Below are 20,548 nucleotides of genomic sequence, written 5' to 3' on the forward strand. Positions count from 1 at the left end.
TTAGATCTGATCAACAGAGTGCCTGAAGAACTATTGGATGGAGGTTTGTAACATTATACAGGAGGTGGTGATCAAAACCATCCCTAAGAAAAAGAAATGCAAAAAGGCAAAATGGCTGTCTGAGGAGGCATTACAAATAGCTGAGAAGAGAAGTAAAAGCCAAAGGAGAATGCAGCATTCCAAAGAATAGCAAGGAGAGACAAGAAAGCCTTCCAAAGAGAACAATACAGAGAAATAAATGAAAAACAATGGAATGGTAAAGACTGCACATCTCTTCAAGAAAATTAGAGATACCAAGGAACATTTCATGCAAAGATGGGCTTGATAAAGGACAGAAATGGTAGGGACTTATCAGAAGCAGAAGAGATTAAGAAGAGGTAGCAAGAATACACAGAAGAACTGTAAAAAAGATATTAATGACTCAGATAACAATGATGGTGTGAATACTCACCTAGAGCCAGATATCCTGGAATGAGAAGTCAAGTGGGCCTTAGGAAGCATCACTACAAACAAATACAGTGGAGGTGATGGAATTCCAACTGATCTATTTCAAATCCTAAAAGATGATGCTGTGAAAGTGTTACACTCAATATGCCAGCAAATTTGGAAAGCTCAGCAGTGGCCACAGGACTGGAAAAGGTCAGTCTTCATTCCAATCCCAAAGAAAGGCAATGCCAAAGAATATTCAAACTACTGCACAATTGTACTCATCTCACATGCTAGCAAAGTAAAACACAAAATTCTCCAAGCCAGGCTTCAACAGTACATGAACCATGAACTTCCAGATGTTCAAGCTGGATTTTGAAAGAACCAGGGATCAAATTGCCAACATCCACTGGATCATAGAAAAAGCAAGAGAATTCCAGAAAAACATCTACTTGTGCTTCATTGACTACACTAAAGCCTTTGACTGTGTGGATCACAACAAACTGTAGAAAATTCTTCAAGAGATGGGAATACCAGGCCACCTTACCTGTCTCCTGAGAAATCTGTATGCAGGTCAAGAAGCAGCAGTTAGACACAGACATGGAACAATGGACTGGTTCCAAATTGGGAAAGGAGGCTGTATATTGTCACCCTGCTTACTTAACTTATATGCAGAGTACATATAAAATGTACATGCAAAATGCCGGGCTGGATGAAGCACAAGCTGGAATCAAGATTGCCGGGAGAAATATCAATAACCTCAGATATGCAGATGACACTGCCCTTATGGCAGAAAGTGAAGAACTAAAGAGCCTCTTGATGAAAGTGAAAGAGGAGAGTGAAAAAGTTGACTTAAAACTCAACATTCAGAAAACTAAGATCATGGCATCCGGTCCCATCACTTAATGGCAAACAGATGGGGAAACACTGGAAACAATGATAGAGATTATTTTTCTGGGCTCCAAAATCACTGCAGATGGTGACTGCAGACATGAAATTAAAAGACAACGCTTGCTCCTTGGAAGAAAAGCTATGACCAACCTAGACAGCATATACATTACCATATGTAAAACAAATAGCCAATGGGAATTTGCTGTATGGCTCAGGAAACTCAAATAGGGGCTCTGTAAAAACCTAGAGGGGTGTGATGGGGACAAAGACTGGAGGGAGGCTCAAAAGGGAGTGGATACATGTGTACCTATGGCTGATTCATGCTGAAGTTTGACAGAGAATAACAAAAGTCTGTGAAGCAATTACCCTCCAATTAAAAAATAAATTTAAAAAAGAATCTCAAAAAAGAAAGAAAAAAAAAAAAGCAAAGACATTATTTTGCCAACAAAGGTCCATATAGTCAAAGCTATGGATTTTCCAGTAGTCATGTCACATGATGGATGTGCGAGTTGGATTGTAAAAACAGCTGAGAGCCAAAGAAATGGTGCTTTTGAACTGTGGTATTGGAGAAGACTCTTGTGAGTCTCTTGGACTGCAAGGAGATCCAACCAGTCCATCCTAAAGGAAATTAGTCCTGAGTATTCACTGGAAGGACAGATGCTGAAGCTGAAACTCCAACACTTTGGCCACTTGATGTGAAGAACTGACTCCTTGGAAAAGAATCTGATCCTGGGAAAGACTGAAGGTGGGAGGAGAAGGGGACGACAGAGGATGAAATGGTCGGAAGGCATCACCAACTCGATGGACATGAGTTTCATCTTGCTCCAGGAGTCGGTGATGGACAGGGAAGCCTGGCGTGCTGCAGTCCATGGGGTCACAAAGAGTCAGACATGACTAAGTGACTGAACGACAACAAAGTGACTAATACTTACTTATATTATCATTAGGTATTTTCAAAAGATAAAATATATACTTAGCAGAAAATAATTGTCTCAATAGTGGTCTTAAAATATATATTTTAAATTATTTATAGCTTTTATAAGTGATCTCACTGAGAGATCTGATTACATTGTTGCTTTCACCTCATAGTATGGCTAGGGGTATGAAAAATGTCAGTCCTGCCATTTTCTTGTCATTCATTTATATTCTGCTGATAAATAATATCTTTAATCCCGAGTCTTTTTGTAGGAATCTTTTAAAGCCACTTTAATTATGTAATGGTTAAGTAAAACTAGGTACTGTCATCCATATGCCTTCCTTTAGATGCTGAAAGGGAACACAAGAATGAAGTATCACTCTTCCCTTACAAAACTTTAGAAATGGACTGTGACTTGTGGCCAGGCTCAGTTTCAGGAGAATGCAATCTATTCAAACTCATAGGTCCCCACCCTCAAAAGGGCCTTGCACTTGATTTGATGCCTGCTGTCACTGTTTTGAAAATATTTATTAATTTTAAGGAAGAGTGTTGGTCAACTCTTTGCAACCTCATGGACTGTAGCCCACCAGGCTCCTCTGTCCTTGGAACTCTCCAGGCAAGAATACTGGAGTGGGTAGCCATTCCCTTCTCCGGGGGATCTTCCTTAATGACCAAACCCCGGTCTCCTGAATTGCAGGCAGATTCTTTACCATCTGAGCCACCAGGGAAGCCCCAATTTTGAAAAAGGAAGCTCGCACTTTCACTTTGTAGTGAGGCCCACAAATTTTGCAGCTGGTTCTTATCCAGGGATCTTTTAAGGGCTTCAATATCAATACAACTATTAGTGATTATTAAAACATGAGAATAGGATAAATAGCTAACATTTTCCTCCATGTTCCTAGGTATACACATGTACCTGGTGAGCAATGTTCTTGGCACTGATTAAGATGGGCTGACTTTCCTGGATGAGTTAAAGGATGGGAATGAGTGAGATTTCTTTCCTTCTAGAGACTAGATTCAGTCTTCAAATAATAAAAGTTGGATTTTGTCATGCTGTACAGCTTGGTGGAACCAAACATTGTAACAAGTGTGTTCAAGAATGCCTGTGAATAATTTCACACAATTTAGTACTTCATATACACTTCATACATAAACTTCATACACTGTGCTGGAATAACCAGCCAGAGGAAACTGTTGTAGGTTGGGTTGGGGAATGGAAAGAGCATGAATTTTGGAGTCAGAGAATTGAGTTCAGATTCCAGTCCTGCTAATTTCTGGCTTTGTGACTTTGTTAACTTCTCTAAGCTATTTCTCTTTTGTAAAATAGCTATGTTACACAATTTTATTGTCAGTATTAAATAAAAGAAAGTATCTGAAAGCACCAAGCATGCAGGAAATGCCCAGCATGCAGTAAATGTCTGACAATATAGTTGTGCCAACTGCTTTTTGGGATAAAAAGATGGCAGGTCATTAAAATCCTGATAAAAGTCACTGAATCAATAGGTAGAAGTCATGAATATTAGTTGGGATATTTGAGATAAATACATCTTCATCTTCCCTGATGGCTCAGCAGGTAAAGATTCTGCCTGCAATGCAGGAGACACAGGTTCATTCCCTGGATGGGGAAGATCCCCTGGAGAAGGAGATGGCAACCTACTCCAGTATTCGATAGAGGAGCCTGGCTGGTGTCACAAAGAGTTGGACACAACTGAGTACAAGACACATCTTCATCAGTATCCATAAAAAGTATAGGTAACCTTCCCTGGTGACTCAGATGGTAAAGAATCTGCCTGTAATTTGGGAGACCCAGGTTCGATCCCTGCGTCAGGAAGATCCCCTGGAGAAGGGAAAGGCTACCCACTCCAGTATTCTTGCCTGGAGAATCCCATGAACAGAGGAGCCTGGTGGGCTACAGTCCATGGAGTTGCAGAGTTGGACACGACTAAGAGATTAACACTTTCACTTCTACCCTTTCCATAAGAAGTCATAAAATTAAGGTAGATCCATGTTTACTAAATAATTAGCCTCCACTTTGTAAACCATATAAATCACAATTTTTAGATCCTTGCTTAAAACATGGTACTGCACAGCTAGCTGTCTTTCACCTGACTTTGTTCCCAGAAGCTAAGGTCTCTACTGTCTTTTCTCTGTGATGAAAAAAAGGGAAATGACCACACCTTGGCTCCAGTCCTTACAAATCAGCATTGCCTTGCACAAGAGTGGTTTCTTATTTTCTCCTATTGCACTTGGGAATGATCCCAACGTCTGTGAAGAACGCTGTCTCAGCGCAGACTGCAGTAACCATGGCCAGGGTTGGGGAGGTGGGAACCTCGGTAACACAGCACCATGAAAAGACATCCAAGGGGTGTAAGCAAGGAGAACCAAAAGTTCTTTCAGTGTGTACCAAGCCACAGTTCGCAGCAGCCCCAAGAGATCTGAAAGAGCCTTCTCAGAGAATACTCTGCAGTGAGATAATATCCTGAGATAGTATTCCTGCCTCAAATAAGGTTCATCTGGATGAAATCCCTTTCCTGCTCTGGGTCTCTTGAAAACTGACTGATGTAAACTCCTGAAGAAGAAGAAAAAAGAATTATTTTTTGGTGCCTAGTTTTTCTTTTTGCTGTTAGATTGATCGATCAATCATTTCTCTATCTGACTGGCCTTAAATCTTACAACATAGCCTTTCTGATCCCCCAGATGAGGAAACCAAACATCAGAAAAATTTAATTATTATGGTAACAGGACTATCTAGGGTAGAAACCTGAATTGAATTCTTCACTGACTCTTTGGCAATAACACACCAATGCAGAGAGATCTTGGAACATGTAGCACTGCCCTGTGGAGCTCAGCCTGCCCTGCTGGCAGAGTTTACACCCATCATTCTTTCCAGTGGAGAAGATGAGATCTGGACAGTCAGAAGTTTTGCATATCAAATGTGACTTCAAGTTCAAATGTGTTTTTTTAAAATAACGGAAATCATAAATTTACATGAATGCTGTTTTCAAAGAAACTATATCATGTCAATATATTTCTGCTAATAATGCTCCTCACTGTGTGATGTACATTTTAAAATACTCTTTTAGAATTACTTTGAGAAGAATGTTAACAGCAATTTCAATAGAATGTTTATTCCCTTATAACCCTTCCTTTCTCACCAAAATTGAATTATGTAACTTGATCATCCTTCTTACATACAGACTTGATCTCTAATGACTTCTGTATGCTCTCCAAATCAAGCCTGTCCTTAAAAGGTAAAGATCGACTAACTGTGAGAATTAAATGAGGCTAAGTCAACAAACATTCATTATGCAACTACCACATTCCAGCCACTATTACAAGCAATGGGAATATAGCAGTGAATATGACAGAGTTCTGTCCTCACAGAACCGACATTCCACTGATGAGACGTCTGTGGAAACATTTTGTAATCCATGAAGAAATAGGTATTCCCGATAATGACCAGCAATTTCTGAAGAGTGTCTCAATAGTGTAATTCCAAAAAGGTTTTGAGGTATAGTTAGCAATAGATATAAATATAACTTCTTAAAATGGTCACTTAGAGAACATTCTATTTAAATCAGTTGTCAGTGTGTATGTGTGTTATCTTAAACATTTGGTTATATTCCTTTAATTTCAGGTACCTTTCCTATGTGAAAATTAGGATGCGTTTCTATGATTATAACCTTAACTAACCTTTGGAAAAGTCCAAACCCAGAAATGCTAACAGTTCATTGAATTATATTGAATAAACTTAAAGAACTCAGGTGGTACTGAATTTATTCCAAACTGTAGATGAAATGTTACACGTCTTTGGATATCTCAATGGTCAACTGCCTTGTATTTACAGAGACCAGATCCTTGACGTTAAGTAGGCCAAATGTTGGGTGATTAACAGAATTGTTAAACATACTCTACATGTGCCTTTGGTATGCTTAGTCTCAGCTTTTGAAAGTAAATTTAGCATCTACATTCCAAAAGCCATTCTATCAAGAAAAGTATAAGAAAAATCACTCAATCATGCCTAACAAGAAAAACATAAACAAATTTAAATAATATAATCTTTTTTTTTTTTTTTTTAGTTTTTATAATCACAGCTAGAAAGAACATATGAACACTTGGTATTTAATGGCAAGTACTAAAAAAAAATACTGGAAGCTACCAGAAACCCCACAGGAGTTTAGCAAACCTTATGTTTGAAATGATACAAAATCATTTATATACTTGGTAAATTCTGTGCCTTTAACTTAGCTGTTTAACATTTGTTGAATTCAATATTACTTTAAACTGTAAAAGTATAGCCCCTCCTTGTAAGAAAAATCCCCACCCCATCTATTTATTTAACCACCCTTTCTTTGGTGTCTAGGCACAGTATATCTTTTTACATCAGTGCGTTCTGGATCTCTTATCAAGCAAAGGAAATAATCAGCTCATCTGTTTTGTTAACTATTCAGCACTTCAGAAGATGGACTCTTTGGATGCCATGGAAGGTAAACAGAGGCACTGTATATCAACTTACGAGTTTACCACCTATAACAGGAGCATTAATTCAACAATCACCATTTGCTGAAAATGGTTTAGAAGCTTGGCTAGCAAACATATCAATTTTTTAATTTCTCTCTAATCCAAGTTAGGATAATAGCCTTTTCATGTACATTATATTTTTATCATGAAACACTTAAATCTTTTGAACTGTTAACTTCAATTCTCTCTTATGGCATGTTTTTATGTTATAGGTGATGTTGAGCTTGAATGGGAAGAAACCACCATGTAAATATTCAGACCAAAGATTACAACTGGAAGATATTTTCAAACCCCAGGGGCCAAAATTATCCCCTTATTCTTCTGATTTGAAATGTATAGACTTAAGTAGATCTCTATGCTGCCCTTACTGTGCCTTGCTAAACTTATATTTTATGAATAATCCTCGGAAATAGCTAATTCAAGATAGTTGTCTGTTTTGTACAGAATATTATAAACTTAAATTTTTTAAGAAGAGATATCCCAGAGATTTCTGAAGCAATCTGTATTTGGGGAATGAGCCATAAAATTATACTTAATGTTTCAACGTGAATTTTCCCTACATATTAGATTCGATCTTGAACAAAAGTTGTAAATGTTGATTCAGTAGTGTTATTTTGGCCTCCAGGGTGTTGACTTTTCTCGTGGATAACTTCCAGGACTGTCATAATGATCTGTACTTCCATGTATGCTCCTGTGTTTTGAATCCTCTGTTTTATGAGTGCTGAGATACCATCTCATGATCTCGAACAGCTGACAGTAACCCCCTGACACTCCCCGGATTACTTAGCCTTTATACAACACACAGTAGCTCTTCGGGTACACTTAGGGCTATTTCAGTTGCACTGTAATATTAAGCTTGAAAAAACAGAAGGAAAAATGAAACAGTGCAATTGATCATATGAAGTTGCCTGGTACTTTTCTAGCCTGTCTATATATGTATGTTTTCAGAAACAAGCTGTACCACTATATTGTATGGTTAAATGTATCAGTATCTGTCCACAGATATGTATTCAACCTAATAACAACTTTGAAGGATTTTTTCAGCAGAAATGTATGAAAACAGTAATAAAAAGGTAATATGTCTCAAGTTTGAAAACCCATGATGTGCTGCTGTGGTGCCAACAGACACTTCTGAATAGATTACATAAAATGGTCTTTATTTCACTTCCCAAGGCTGATTATTGAGGAGTATATTTGGTGGAACTGAACACACAAAAAATTAATAAGACCATAGTAAGTTAAGAGATTTTTTTAAAGAAAATAACTCACCCTCCTTTTGTTAGAGAGTAACAATGTGCTAAGTTTTGAACTATATGAAATTACTGTCATAGATTTCAATTAAGGGTCATAAAATAGTATTATTTTATTTCTTCTATGGTAAGAATCATAGTATGTTTATTTCTGCTGGAATACACATATAGAAAATGTAATGGCCAATAAAATTGAATTTTAAGGAATTGAGTTACTTTGCAGCACGATTTCAGAGGTCCTTATAAGAAAAAATTTGATTTTGTATCACATATTAAGATATAATTACTAATTATCTTAACGTGAAGTATATTATATATAATTACAATAATGTAATGTAGTATAAGTAATATATGATTGTTTCCCAAGGTACTCAAAAACAGTAAATAATTTTAAAAATTGAATTTATCATAAAAGAAATTAAATCATTTAGCTTTCCCAGCAATTCCACTTTCTACTTTTTAATGGCAAGAGTGTGTAAATAAATACATTAATGTTCCAACCAGAAAGTAAACCAAAAAATTTACTCTATAGAAAGAGAAAACAGTAAGAAATGATGAGAACTCTAAAATACTCAAATTGGAGTGAGAAGTTCTTCAGTTTACTTCCTGTGTCACTCATTGAAAACATGTGGGAAGCCAGTACTTAGGAATGTGAACTTTTGTATTCATGGAAGACAGACCTGTGGAACGTACTGGAAGTCTACTTTTAAATGTATTAAATAAGAAAAGAAATAGTTCAGTCCGCAAGCAAGTCCATTTTTGATAGTATCTCTATAAAGCAGAGTGCAGAATAGAGTTGACCCATGTTCATATGCATATGTGCATATAAAACAGAGTTTTGAAACAAAGCCTCCACTAAGAGTGCTTACCAGTCTTTACTGTGCATACAAGTCACCTGGGGATTGTGTTAAACTGTAGATTCTACCTCAGCGGGTCTAGGATAAGACCTGACTCATCACTTCTATAAAGTACTCAAGTTATATTGCTGCTGGATTTCAGGCCATACAATGAATAACAAATCTCGAAAAGACAGGATTAGAATAACTTTATTTCCACCTGAAATTATTTGAAACATGTCTAAAAAGATCCATCTTCATTATATATAAAACACCTGTAACAGAGCACCTGTTAAAGTGTATCGTTCACTAGTTGCATCACAAAACTGTAACTGAAACTAAATTGAAATTCACATATTAATGATAGCTAAATTTTATCTTAATTATACTGTGAAAAAGGCTAGTTTACAGCCAAGTTTTATAGGTGGCTACTAAGTGCAAATTAAAATAATGAGGAACATCTGTAACATTTTAGATCAGATTTGTCAAAATACATTGAAGCATATGTACAATAAATGAGCAACATGTGTTTCATCTGAACCAAATGAAACTGGAGCCTCTCAGAATTGTTTGTCAGAAATGAGAGCAGCTGTGGGTATCACCTCTACTTTCATGCTGCTTTAAAACGCATAATTTTCTTCTTTCACTTTATAGGTGAAATGTATAATAAGTCTTTTGAAAAAGCTAATTAAACCTTGTGCTCTTTGTAGAGGAGATGGCGATTCACTCTTCACATCTGGAATCAAACACTAGATTTTAAAAATGAAATTGAAGTTCAGCAAACTCCTCTCTGTGTCATGACATTATTGTGACAGGTCCATTTTTGTAGGCCAACTTTTAGAAAACTCACAGTAAAAAATTTGATGATGCCAGTAATACAAAATGATCTGAAATTCTCAACCGCCTGATACTAAAAAGTGAAAATGTGGAATAAAAATGTTTATAAAGCATAATCTTGGCTTGCCTTCTTACGACAACTAATATTGTGTGGTAAATGACATCATAAACATGCATAAAGATACCATTTGCAATCAAAACACATACACCCATCAGTTCATGAAGATGTTCTACGGAACAGATGAGACCACACACATGAAAGTGTTTCAAAAAGTACAGGGAATCGCACAAAGATAATTTTTTATAATATTGTATCCTGGCTGGATAGTGTGCATGCTTATCAGTAAGACAACACACCCACTTTAAGACTGTATTGTACCTTGTGATGTTAGTTCCACATGTGTATGTCTGTGTCACATGCACACGTTAACGAGAAAATTATAGCAGATGTATTGACTTCTGCTAAATAAGACCAGTGATACTTTCTTTTCATGAATGATTAAGAGCATTCCCAAGGAATGTTTGGACTACAGTGAATAGATAAACATGTATACAAATAACAAGATGTGATTTGGAAAACAAATGAAGACGATTTCCATTTCAGATGTTTCAAATGGACGTACCAAATCAGTGTCTGCAATAGTCATTTGAAAATAAAATTAACTCAATAGACAGTGATGAAAAGCATTATTCTCCCTTGTTAACGGGATTGTTTCTTTAGAATTGCAAGCTTGAATTGTTTTCATTTTTACCGAAAGTATTAAATTGAGAAGTCATTTTAGTAAATTAGAAACTTTCTAGAATACTTTTACACCCATATAATACTTTTGTACCTGATTAATCCTTATAAATTCCTCTAAGATTCTAAATTCCTCTGCTGTGTCCATTATCACAGATAAACATAATAAAAGCTTAATAGATGCACCTCAGACCACATTTAGTAAAGATAGAAGCTGCATATCATAACCACATCACTGAAAGCCAATGATAAAGATAAAATTTGTAAAGCTCACAAAGAAAATAGACCTATTGAGGAGTTCAAGATAAGAAAATATCCTGGCTTCTATTTAAAAACAATGCAAGCCAACTGACAATGAAACAACATATTCAAAGTGCTCAAAGTACCACCTAAATTTGATTAAAGGCAAATATAAAAACCTACAGCTAAAGTCATGAAAGCAAAAGTTGCTCAGTTTGCCCAACTCTTTGTGATCTCATAGACTGTAACCCGCCAGTCTCCTCTGTTCATGGGTTTCTCCAGGCAAGAATACTGGAATGGCTTGCCATTTCTTACTCCAGGGGATCTTCCTGACCCAGGGATCAAACCCAGGTTTCCTGCACTGCAGGTGGACTTAACTGCCTGAGTCACCAGGTGAAATATTAGAGGCCTTCACCCTAAGAGCAAAAAAAGGCAAAAATGCCCACTTTCACAACTTCTGGGAAGATCCCTGGAGTAGGAAATGTCAACCCGCTCCAGTATTCTTGGCTTAAAAAATTCCATGGACAGAAGAGCCTGGCACACTACGGTCCATGGGTTTGCAAAGGGTCGGACATGACTGTGCAACTGAGTATGCACTCACAGCCTCTATTTCACATTGTACTGATATTCCTAGGCATTACACTAAGGCAAGGAAAAGGTTTGTAAATGAAGAGACAAAACTGGCTATATGAGTGTAATTATTTATGAGGAAATTCCTGAGGAAACTGCAAAAACCACTATGTATAACAAATAGCTTTAAAACATATTACAGAATATGAGATCAAGATACAAAAAAATCAATTTTATCTTGACAACTGGACAACTGGAAATGGTAATTAAAAATGCCATTAAGGATAGCATCCATAAACATGAAATGCTTAGAAAAAGTTTAACAAAGTATCTGCAAGAACCATACACTAGAAACAGTATTGATATGAATTGAAGCAGGCATAAATAAAATTTTTATAATGCATGTCCATGAACTCAGAACATCAATTCTCCTCATACTGATCTATGGATTAAATGGAATATCAATCCCATAGGGCTTTTTTTCTGGAAATCAATACACTTGCTTATAATTTATATAGAAATAATGCAAAAAATCTAGAATAGCCGAAGTATTCAAATAGAACACTGCTGAATGATTTACACTGCATTGATGTATACATCTATAGCATTTCTATAAAAAAAAAATACAAAGTAAAAAAATGGATTCTCACATAGCTGGTCAATTAGGTGTCAACAAAGGTGACAAAGTAATTCAATTGTCTTCCCAATAAACAGTGCTGGAATGACTGGATGCCCATTTGGAAAAACATGAATCTTCATCTTTAGTCTCATCCCTAGCCTATAAAACACACACAAATATTAACTTGAAATGCACCATAGACCTAAATGTAAAGCTTAAACTATAAATCTTATAGAAAAAAAGTTAATGAAATCCTCATGACTTTGGGACATGCAAAGATGTCTTAGAGTACAAAGAAATACAACATAAAAGAAAAAATTGACATATTGTACTTCATCAGAATCATAACACTCTGCTCTTCAAAAGACTATAAAGAAAATGAAAATTCAGGCCACTGGCTGGGAGAATAGGAGAAAATATTCACAAATGTGACAAGATGCAAGTTCTGGGACTGGTATCCAGAATGCATGTATATTTACAGAATAACACAGACACAAATGGACAATTCATGAAAAGATGCTCAACACCATTAGTCCTCAAGAAAATGCAAATGAAAATCAGAATGAAGTAACCATACTAATAAATGATTAAAGTTAAAAATGACAGGTAATGTCAAGTCATGCTAGCACAAATTTGGAGAAGCTGGAACTGCTATGGTATATGGTGCAACTACTCTGAAACACAGACTGTTTCTTACAAAGATAATACCCTATTGCCATATTACTCAGTATTGCCACTCCTACTCATTTATCCAAGAGAAGTTAAAATATATTTCCAGAAATGGACTTGTATTAATAATGCTCTTAAGCAACTTTATTTACAACGGCCCAAAATGGAAAGAATCCAAATACCCACCAGCAGGAATGAGCAAATAAGTTGTGGCGTTTTTTGACAATAAAAAGAAAATGAAATATTGATACACATGAGAACAGGAAAAATCTTCAAAACCATTATACTGAGGGAAAAGAAGACAAATATAGGGGAATACATACTGGAAGAGTCCATTTAGATGTAGTTCTTGAGCAGGTGAAATCAATCTATATAATGGAGATCAAATCAGTGGTTACCTAGAGTGGAGTTTATGTGGGGAATTGACTGCAACGGACAAAAAGGAATTTTTGGCGGGTGCTGAAAGTTCTATATCTTGAATAGAGTGTTATTTATACAGGTATATTTATTTGTTAAAATGTTTTAAGTTGTATACATACAATGAATGCTTTTTTCATGTAAATTATAATTCAATAAAGTTGATTAAAAATAGAATAATGAAAAAAATTAAGATATTTACAGTAAGCTACTCATATGTTTTTAAAATACAAGCAGTGCATATTTAATGGATTCACTGATTATAGTACATATGTAAACTCATAAATAGTAATGTAAGGGCATCTGAATTGTGATTTCCTCTGACATGGGAGGAACTCAGGGAGGAAGATGAACTGCCATGAAATCAAGGGGACCCCAAGAGTTTCAAAAGCATTTGTAAATTTTGTTTTAAAGTCTAAAGCTTATATGGTCACAAAGATTTGTTAAAATTAAGTAATGAATAAAAATATTATTCTTTAAAGTTTTGTGTTTGAAATATTTCGTAATTTTAAAAGTGTGAGTATAATTTAAACTTTAATAACTTATTACAATGATGTAAATGTTTATGTACTATTTTCACTAATCTATCAAAGTATCCTGCTCATCTGCTTGAATGAGGGCAATATGAAGAGAAATGTTTGTTATTTACTCCATTCCCAAAGGACTAGCAGTCTGTGTTTTAACATTAAAAATAAAACTTGACATACTGCAAGTGCTTTCCACAGATATCACTATTTCTTATTCACTTAGTATTTATAGTTCACTAAAAACTATATTCTTGTTCACTTAGTATTTATAGTTTCAGGTGAACTGCCATGGAAGATATGAATTCACTTGCTGGACTCTTATACTGGAAAACAGAGCTTCATCAATCTAAGGGCACCACATTCATAAAGTTGGTGCATACTAACAGGATCAACATCTACTTCTCTGGGCTATTACCTCAGAGTTTTTACTTATTTATATTTTAAAGAATACATTTACAATTGTGATATGAATCATCTGCATGAAATAGACTTATAATTCTATTTACCATGAATAATAATAGCTTTCTTTAATGAATCATTATGTGCCAAGCATTCTTCTAAGGATTTTATAAATATTAATTTCCTGACAATTCATGGAAGTAGGTACCATGATTTGCCTTTTACAAATGAGAAAAGCAAAAAAAAAAAAAAATAGGTTAAATAACCTGTTCAGGTTTTCACATCAAGTAGATGAAACAGCCTAGAACTGAAAACTGGAAATCTGACTTTAGAGTCCACAGCATCGGCTACCACACACCACTGTATTACCTAGAGACCATCAGATACACAGTAGCTTTGATCTCACCTATTTGGACATACATGTGAACTCTCATCACTCTCATCCTCAAGAACAGACATTTCTGGATATCATCTAAAATAAGCCCTTTTAAGCAAGTTATTCATGTTATATATAGTCAGCCAATGTAGTGCTACCCTTTGAATTCAAGTATCAAGCTTGATATTCTTTCTGCAATTTGCTGCCTCCTCCAATATGTATTGATGCAAACCAACATGTACTGTTTTCCCAATTCTTAGGAACTCGTTGCCAGATTTCTCTCCCTAGCTCTCAGCTCTTTTACCCATCCATTTGGGAGCCTGACATTGCCTATTAAGTGAAACTCATAAAATGTTTTTCCTACAGTCTTACTACAATTTTCCAGACCTAAGCCAAACCATGATACTTGCTGCCTTTACACACCCTACACATTATCCATACCATGCTTTAGCTCCTAGATTCTCAACAGATCTCCTCCACTCACGTTCCCCCTCTTACTAGACTGTCAGCTGCATGTGAATAAGGACTAACTTTTTCTCACAGTTTTAACCTCATTTCATTTCGTATAACATCATCTTCTGTATGAGATACACCTGAACTAATATGTGCAATTGGAAAGTTTCCCTTAGAAGAAGTAAAATAACGTTGCCTACGCGACAGTGTATTTTCCTACCAATCTCCATTTGCTAAAATACCTTATCAGGGAGAAAAACAAGCGCTACTGGATCAAAGATAAGTGAAAGCAGGGGAGCAGGGACAAGGAGCAGACGGTAATTTGTCATTTATTCAGGATCACCAGTTACCCAGAATGAAATTAAGATCTTAACAGTATGAGAAAAAACCTTTGAACAACTGAAAGTGACAGGAATTCTGTACAATCAGACAACATACTAAAAATGAATTCAACAGTATTTTTTTTTTCTTATAGACACTTCAACAAACATGATTTCCCCGTACACAGCAGTTTGCAAAACAGCAAAGTTATTGGCCAATATTCTTATATTGTGTGCATACCAACACACATCTCACTTCCTAAAAGCATGTTAAAAGCATGTAAGCCTCCAAAACATAAAACTTGGGGACCACTTATAGAAATTCAACATATTTCAACAGCCACTGGAATATTACAGCCAACGTACTCAAACATTTTTTTAAATTACATTATATTTACTCCGTAAGGAGACAGGTAGGGGTTTAATACGTTTTTCTTTTTTTTCCCCCAAAGACTCCATCAAAGCTAATTAGACTATAAAAGCAGGGAGACGCAGTTTCAAAAGAAACTTGGAACAAAATTTTCCACGAGGTGAGACAGGCGCTGAGATGCAGAGGCAGGTCTGGACTCAGCTGCCAATCTGCACACAAACGGAGGCAGACACCACGGCCAGAGAGGACGGTCACCAGCAGCAGGTGGCAACTCCGGCGAGAGGACACGCGAGGGGGGACCGAGGGGCGGCATCGCGTCATCGCAGGCAGGTGGAGCAAGGCTGAAGAGAACCCAGGAACTGGCACCGCTCAGAGCCAAGAAAAGCCGGAGGAAGGGAAGCAGGTCATTGGGGATCAGGTCCTCCTGGCCAGCCAGACTGAGAAGCAGCGCCCTTCCTCGGGGACAGACACAAAGTAGAGAGCCTCAAGCTGGCTTCAGTGACCCCTCGCTTTCTGAAGACAGATGTATACAGAGATACACAAACACGTGTATCTCTATATCACTCCTCAATGGGGCTTAACAGTACTAAATGGGAATTGCATGAAAAATACATACAGGCTTTAAAGAACCAAGGCACTAGACAAAGATTTGAGAGACCAAGATTTTATCAAAATCAGGTACAAAAAATATATACTGCTTATCTAACCAAAGCAATAAAAAAAAACAAAAATAACAAGTCAAAATTGTCATTATTTGATACAAAAATATTGCATACCTAGAAGATAAAAATAAGTAGACCGAAAGACTTTAATAAAGGTCCTCGAATACAAGCGACCACAAAATAAGTATTCAAAAATGATAACAACTAATTAATGAGTGATAAGAAATAATGGGAAAAATTAGTTCACTGATAACATCCAAAACATAAAGTACCAAGATGCTAACCTGTTGAGAGCACTTCTGAAGAAAACTATAGAACAGGGAAATCTAAGATATGATCAGATTTTTCAGTAAGGGAAGCCTACTATAAAAAACAAGGTTATTTTCAAATCACTTCTTAAGTTTAACATGGCAACTTAAAAACCTGAAATAGTGATAATTATTTCATATTTATGAAAACATCTAAGTTCACATTATGAAAACATCTGGAAAAATAAATAACTGAGAAATAAACTTTTATGTGATTAAGAGTGATGAGAAAACTTTCCTTTCATCTGTTAAAATATTTTATTATAAAAATAAAGTTGAAGTGTGTAACTAATATAAGAAGCAATACCTAATGAAACAGACAAGTTTTCAAATACAGGCCACATCATAAGATTTTAACATATCAAAAAGTATCACCCACCAAGGAAGAAAAGATATGTTGCTATTCACAAATGATGCAGGGAAACTGGCTGCTAGGGAAAAAAGAAATTAAATCATGTCAAATTTAACCCCCTCGCGATAAACCAAGATGGATGTTGGAGTGAATAAATCTTAGTATGTTCCATCCTTTGGTCTTAATTTCCTTTAAAAAATCATAAATAATTTCACCTTTTCAGGATAAACACCAACTTCTAATGCCAAGTTGGTCATATTAACCAAATGTGAAACATTTACATTTTCTCCAAAGTTTATAAGAATACAAACAAGTATGTCCCCGAAACAAAATAAAAGGTATCCAAGAGGAAATGAGAGGTATCCAAATTGAAAGGGAAGACGTAAAATTGTCATTATATGCAGATGATACAATACTTTAAACAGGAAACTCTGTAAGACTTCACATAAAAACTACTAGAAGTGGTAAACAGATTCAGCAAAGTAGTAGGATATAAGATTAACATACAGAAATCTGTTGCAATTCTTTATGCTAATAGTGAAATATCAGAAAGGAAAAGTAAAATAAAAATAACTTTTAAAACAAAATATTTGAGGGCAGATTTTTTTTCTTTATACCATATTCTAGCTAATAAATAAGTAACAGATTATCACAACCTCTCATTCCATAATGTATCTAGACAAAGATCATGAATGACTGCTAATATTAAAAAAAGAGAGAGAGACACAACCAGACACGTTTGTGGAATAAAAAAAGTACAATGTAATCTTGCCAGCCCTCTCTCCCCCATCCAGTCTGAATCCAATAAAGCATCTACATTCAGCTACCAATTGATGAAATTATAGACATTAGAAAAAAATGTTAAATTATGCCCCAAAATGCAACCAACAAAATTCAGAGTTTGGTAAACCATACAGGACAAATGACTCAATTCTTTAAAAAATCTGGAAAAGATATAAAACTGTAGAGACTTAGAAGATTTATCAACTAACCACATTGTGGAGGCTTTCAAACAAACTAAATATGCCTCCACACAAACAGTCTCACATTTAAGTTTCTACCGCAACATTATTCATAATAGCCCAAAAAACAGATAGATAAATGTGGTACATGTATACAATGGAGTATTATTCAGCCACAAAAAGGAATAGAGTACTTATTCAAACATCAACCTTGAAAACTTTACGCTAAATGAAGGTGTTGCTCACCAGTTTGTTTTGCCCAGCTCCCAGCAAGCCAAAATGGTGAGACGCCGAGGTTTGCAGCAAAGCAAGGACATGGGCAAATAGGTCTCAAATCATCTCGGAGAAGCCAAGAGAATCTTTGTACTGCACAGGTGTAACTAAGCTACAGGCTTCTGCACATTTTAAAGGTCACAAGTGCGCATGCCTGCGCATGCCCAGACCAGCGGTCAGTGGTCCTTTCTAGCCCTAAGGAGCAAAGCTCGAACTAGACACAGCTGACTCTTGGCTAAGCCTGAACCGGATGCAGCTGACTCCAAGTTTCTGGAAAACAACTCAAGCAGGCATCTTATTGTTCAGGCTACATGCTGCCTGGAGGACGTGAAAGTCTTAAAACCTTGATCAGAGAAGGTAAGTGAAAGTGCATTTCACCCATGTTTCCTAAAGAAGCCAGACATATTGCAATTATTCCATTGAAATATCCAAAATAGGCATATCCATAGAAAGTTCATTAGTGGTTGCCAGGAACGGAGTGGAAATGGGAAGTGACTACTAATGGATACAAGGATTCTTCCTGGGGTGATGGAAATAGTGGTGATGATTGTACAACTTTGTGAAAATACTACAAACCGCTGAATGACACATTTTAAAATGGTGAACTTTAGGGCTTACCTGGTGGCTCAGTGGTAAAGAACCTGCCTGCCAATGGAGGAGACATGGGTTTGATCCCTGGACTGGGAAGATTCCACATGCCTCACAGCAACTAAGCCTGTGCCGGGCAACTACTGAGCCCCAGGCTCTAGAGCCCACAAGCCAGGACTATTGAAGCCCAAATGCTCTAGAGCCTCTGCTCTGCAACAAGAGAAGCCACTGCAGTGAGAAGTCCGGGAAGCAGAACAAAGAGTAACCCCCCCAGTTTCCGCAACTAGAGAAAGCCCATGAGCAAAAATGAAGACCCAGCTCAACCATGAATAAATACGTTTTCATGAAGCTATTTAATAAGACAATTTGGGAGTTAATGGCATTGGCTAGAAGTATGACCATTTCACTCTCAGGGTTTAGGCCTGAACTACATGTAATTTACCAAAAAAATATTTAATAAGTGAGTTCATCAGAAGATCTTAATTAACTCACATGAAAGGAGAGGTCTGCTCTACCAAGTGTTCCACTGTTACATGTTCTTTTCTAAGACGTTTATTGAGGCCTGATTATTTCAACAACACCTTATACAGACTACAGTGTTCATTTCAAAGTTGTCATAAATGTATTGAAAAGAAAGTGAAAGTCAAAGTGTTAGTCAGTCGTGTCCAACTCTGCAACCCCATGGACTATAGCTCGCCAGGCTCCTCTGTCCATGGAATTCTGCAGGCAAGAATACTGGGGTGGATTGCCTTTCCTTTATCCAGAGGAGATATCTTCCTGACCCAGGGATCAAACTCAGATCTGAATTGCAGGCAGTTTCTTTACCGTCTGAGCCACCTTACATGGGTTACATGATGTGAAACATGTAAGATACCGTTTTTAAAAAGAAGTATTAATATTAGATGAAAAAGTGTTGTACAAAATTAAGTTATTTCAAGGTAAATTAGAATATTTTTATTATTATAAAGCTAAGACTTTATTAAGAAGAAAGTTGAAGGATACAAAGAGGGGAGTTAAGGATTACTGGTTCCAATGCTGGGTTCCATACTATTCTACCTTAGCAACCCAGGCAACTCTGAACAAGTAAAGTTCAGGAAGTGAAATGGTGGCAACTGGAGAGTGTCCAGAAGAATGGCCAACACTAAGATACCACATGTCCCGAGGCCTTTACTCTCAGGGTCAGCTGTGAGACTCATGACATGGAAGCCAGGGACAACGAGGATGACCAGGTATGCAGGAGCTGGGTGACTCGGAACAAGCAAACCACCAATACTTTTAAAACAAGTGGTCAACAAATTATCATACTGTCTTCTTACAAACGTAGCAAGAGTGCCTAAACACAAATTGGTATACTCTAATTTTGTTGTGACAGCCAGACTAGCAATTAATTACTTAGATTTAGGATCCAAGGCTTAGCAATTTCAGCTCCAAAAATAAAGCCTGCTATATAATTTTTTTTTTTTTAATTTAAGCAGAGTGCCTCTTATCCCATAAAGTTTCCAGGAACTTCTACTAAAATAAGATGAGCATTGTATCTTTCACTGATCTGGATGCACAGTGTTTTGGGCAAAGTACCAAATCACAAACAGAAATAGAAATAAAAGAAACAAGTATCTGATAAGGAAAGATGCTACTTCATTTCAGGGACGATGATGAGGGTTTTGACAGTTATCACTCAGCAGATCTTACATAGTACCTGTTTTCCACCAGGTAGTCTTCTGAGCACTGATGATTACATAGTTCCTGCTCTCCAGGGTGGACTGCATGAGCAAATAAGCACTAGAGGGCAATGTGATAAGAGCCTTGTTATGAAAAAGCATAGGAGCAAATACTAATATGAGACATAGGAAGAGAGGCGGTTGTGAAAAATAGAAATCGCCTGATGATCCACACTCCATAAATAGTCCCTTGTGAGTATTTTCTTAAACTTTGAAATAGGAACATACTAGACAAAATCAAGTGCTCCCAAGCTTCCTGTGATTCTGTGCTTTTTCACCAGATTCTATTACCAAGGAAGCATACTATTA

General features: G+C 36.5%; 1 protein-coding gene and 1 long non-coding RNA gene across 4 annotated transcripts in view; one reads left to right on the forward strand and one right to left on the reverse strand.

Annotated features, from left to right (window-relative positions):
• PTPRQ (protein tyrosine phosphatase receptor type Q) overlaps positions 1–7,004 on the forward strand; it is a 258,466-nt gene extending 251,462 nt beyond the window's left edge. For both annotated transcript variants that reach the window (XM_088836825.1, XM_088836826.1), the window contains 2 exons: positions 6,597–6,720; positions 6,967–7,004. In XM_088836825.1, coding sequence (XP_088692951.1) covers positions 6,597–6,720; positions 6,967–7,004 — 162 coding nt within the window. The remainder of the gene's footprint in view (positions 1–6,596; positions 6,721–6,966) is intronic.
• Positions 1–20,548, reverse strand: part of LOC129536714 (uncharacterized) — an 89,594-nt gene that overhangs the window by 58,290 nt on the left and 10,756 nt on the right. The window lies entirely within an intron of this gene.

The sequence above is a fragment of the Moschus berezovskii genome, chromosome 6 (genome assembly GCF_049115385.1).
Source record: "Moschus berezovskii isolate FMDL1 chromosome 6, NW_MosBer_1.0, whole genome shotgun sequence".
Lineage (NCBI taxonomy): Eukaryota > Metazoa > Chordata > Mammalia > Artiodactyla > Moschidae > Moschus > Moschus berezovskii.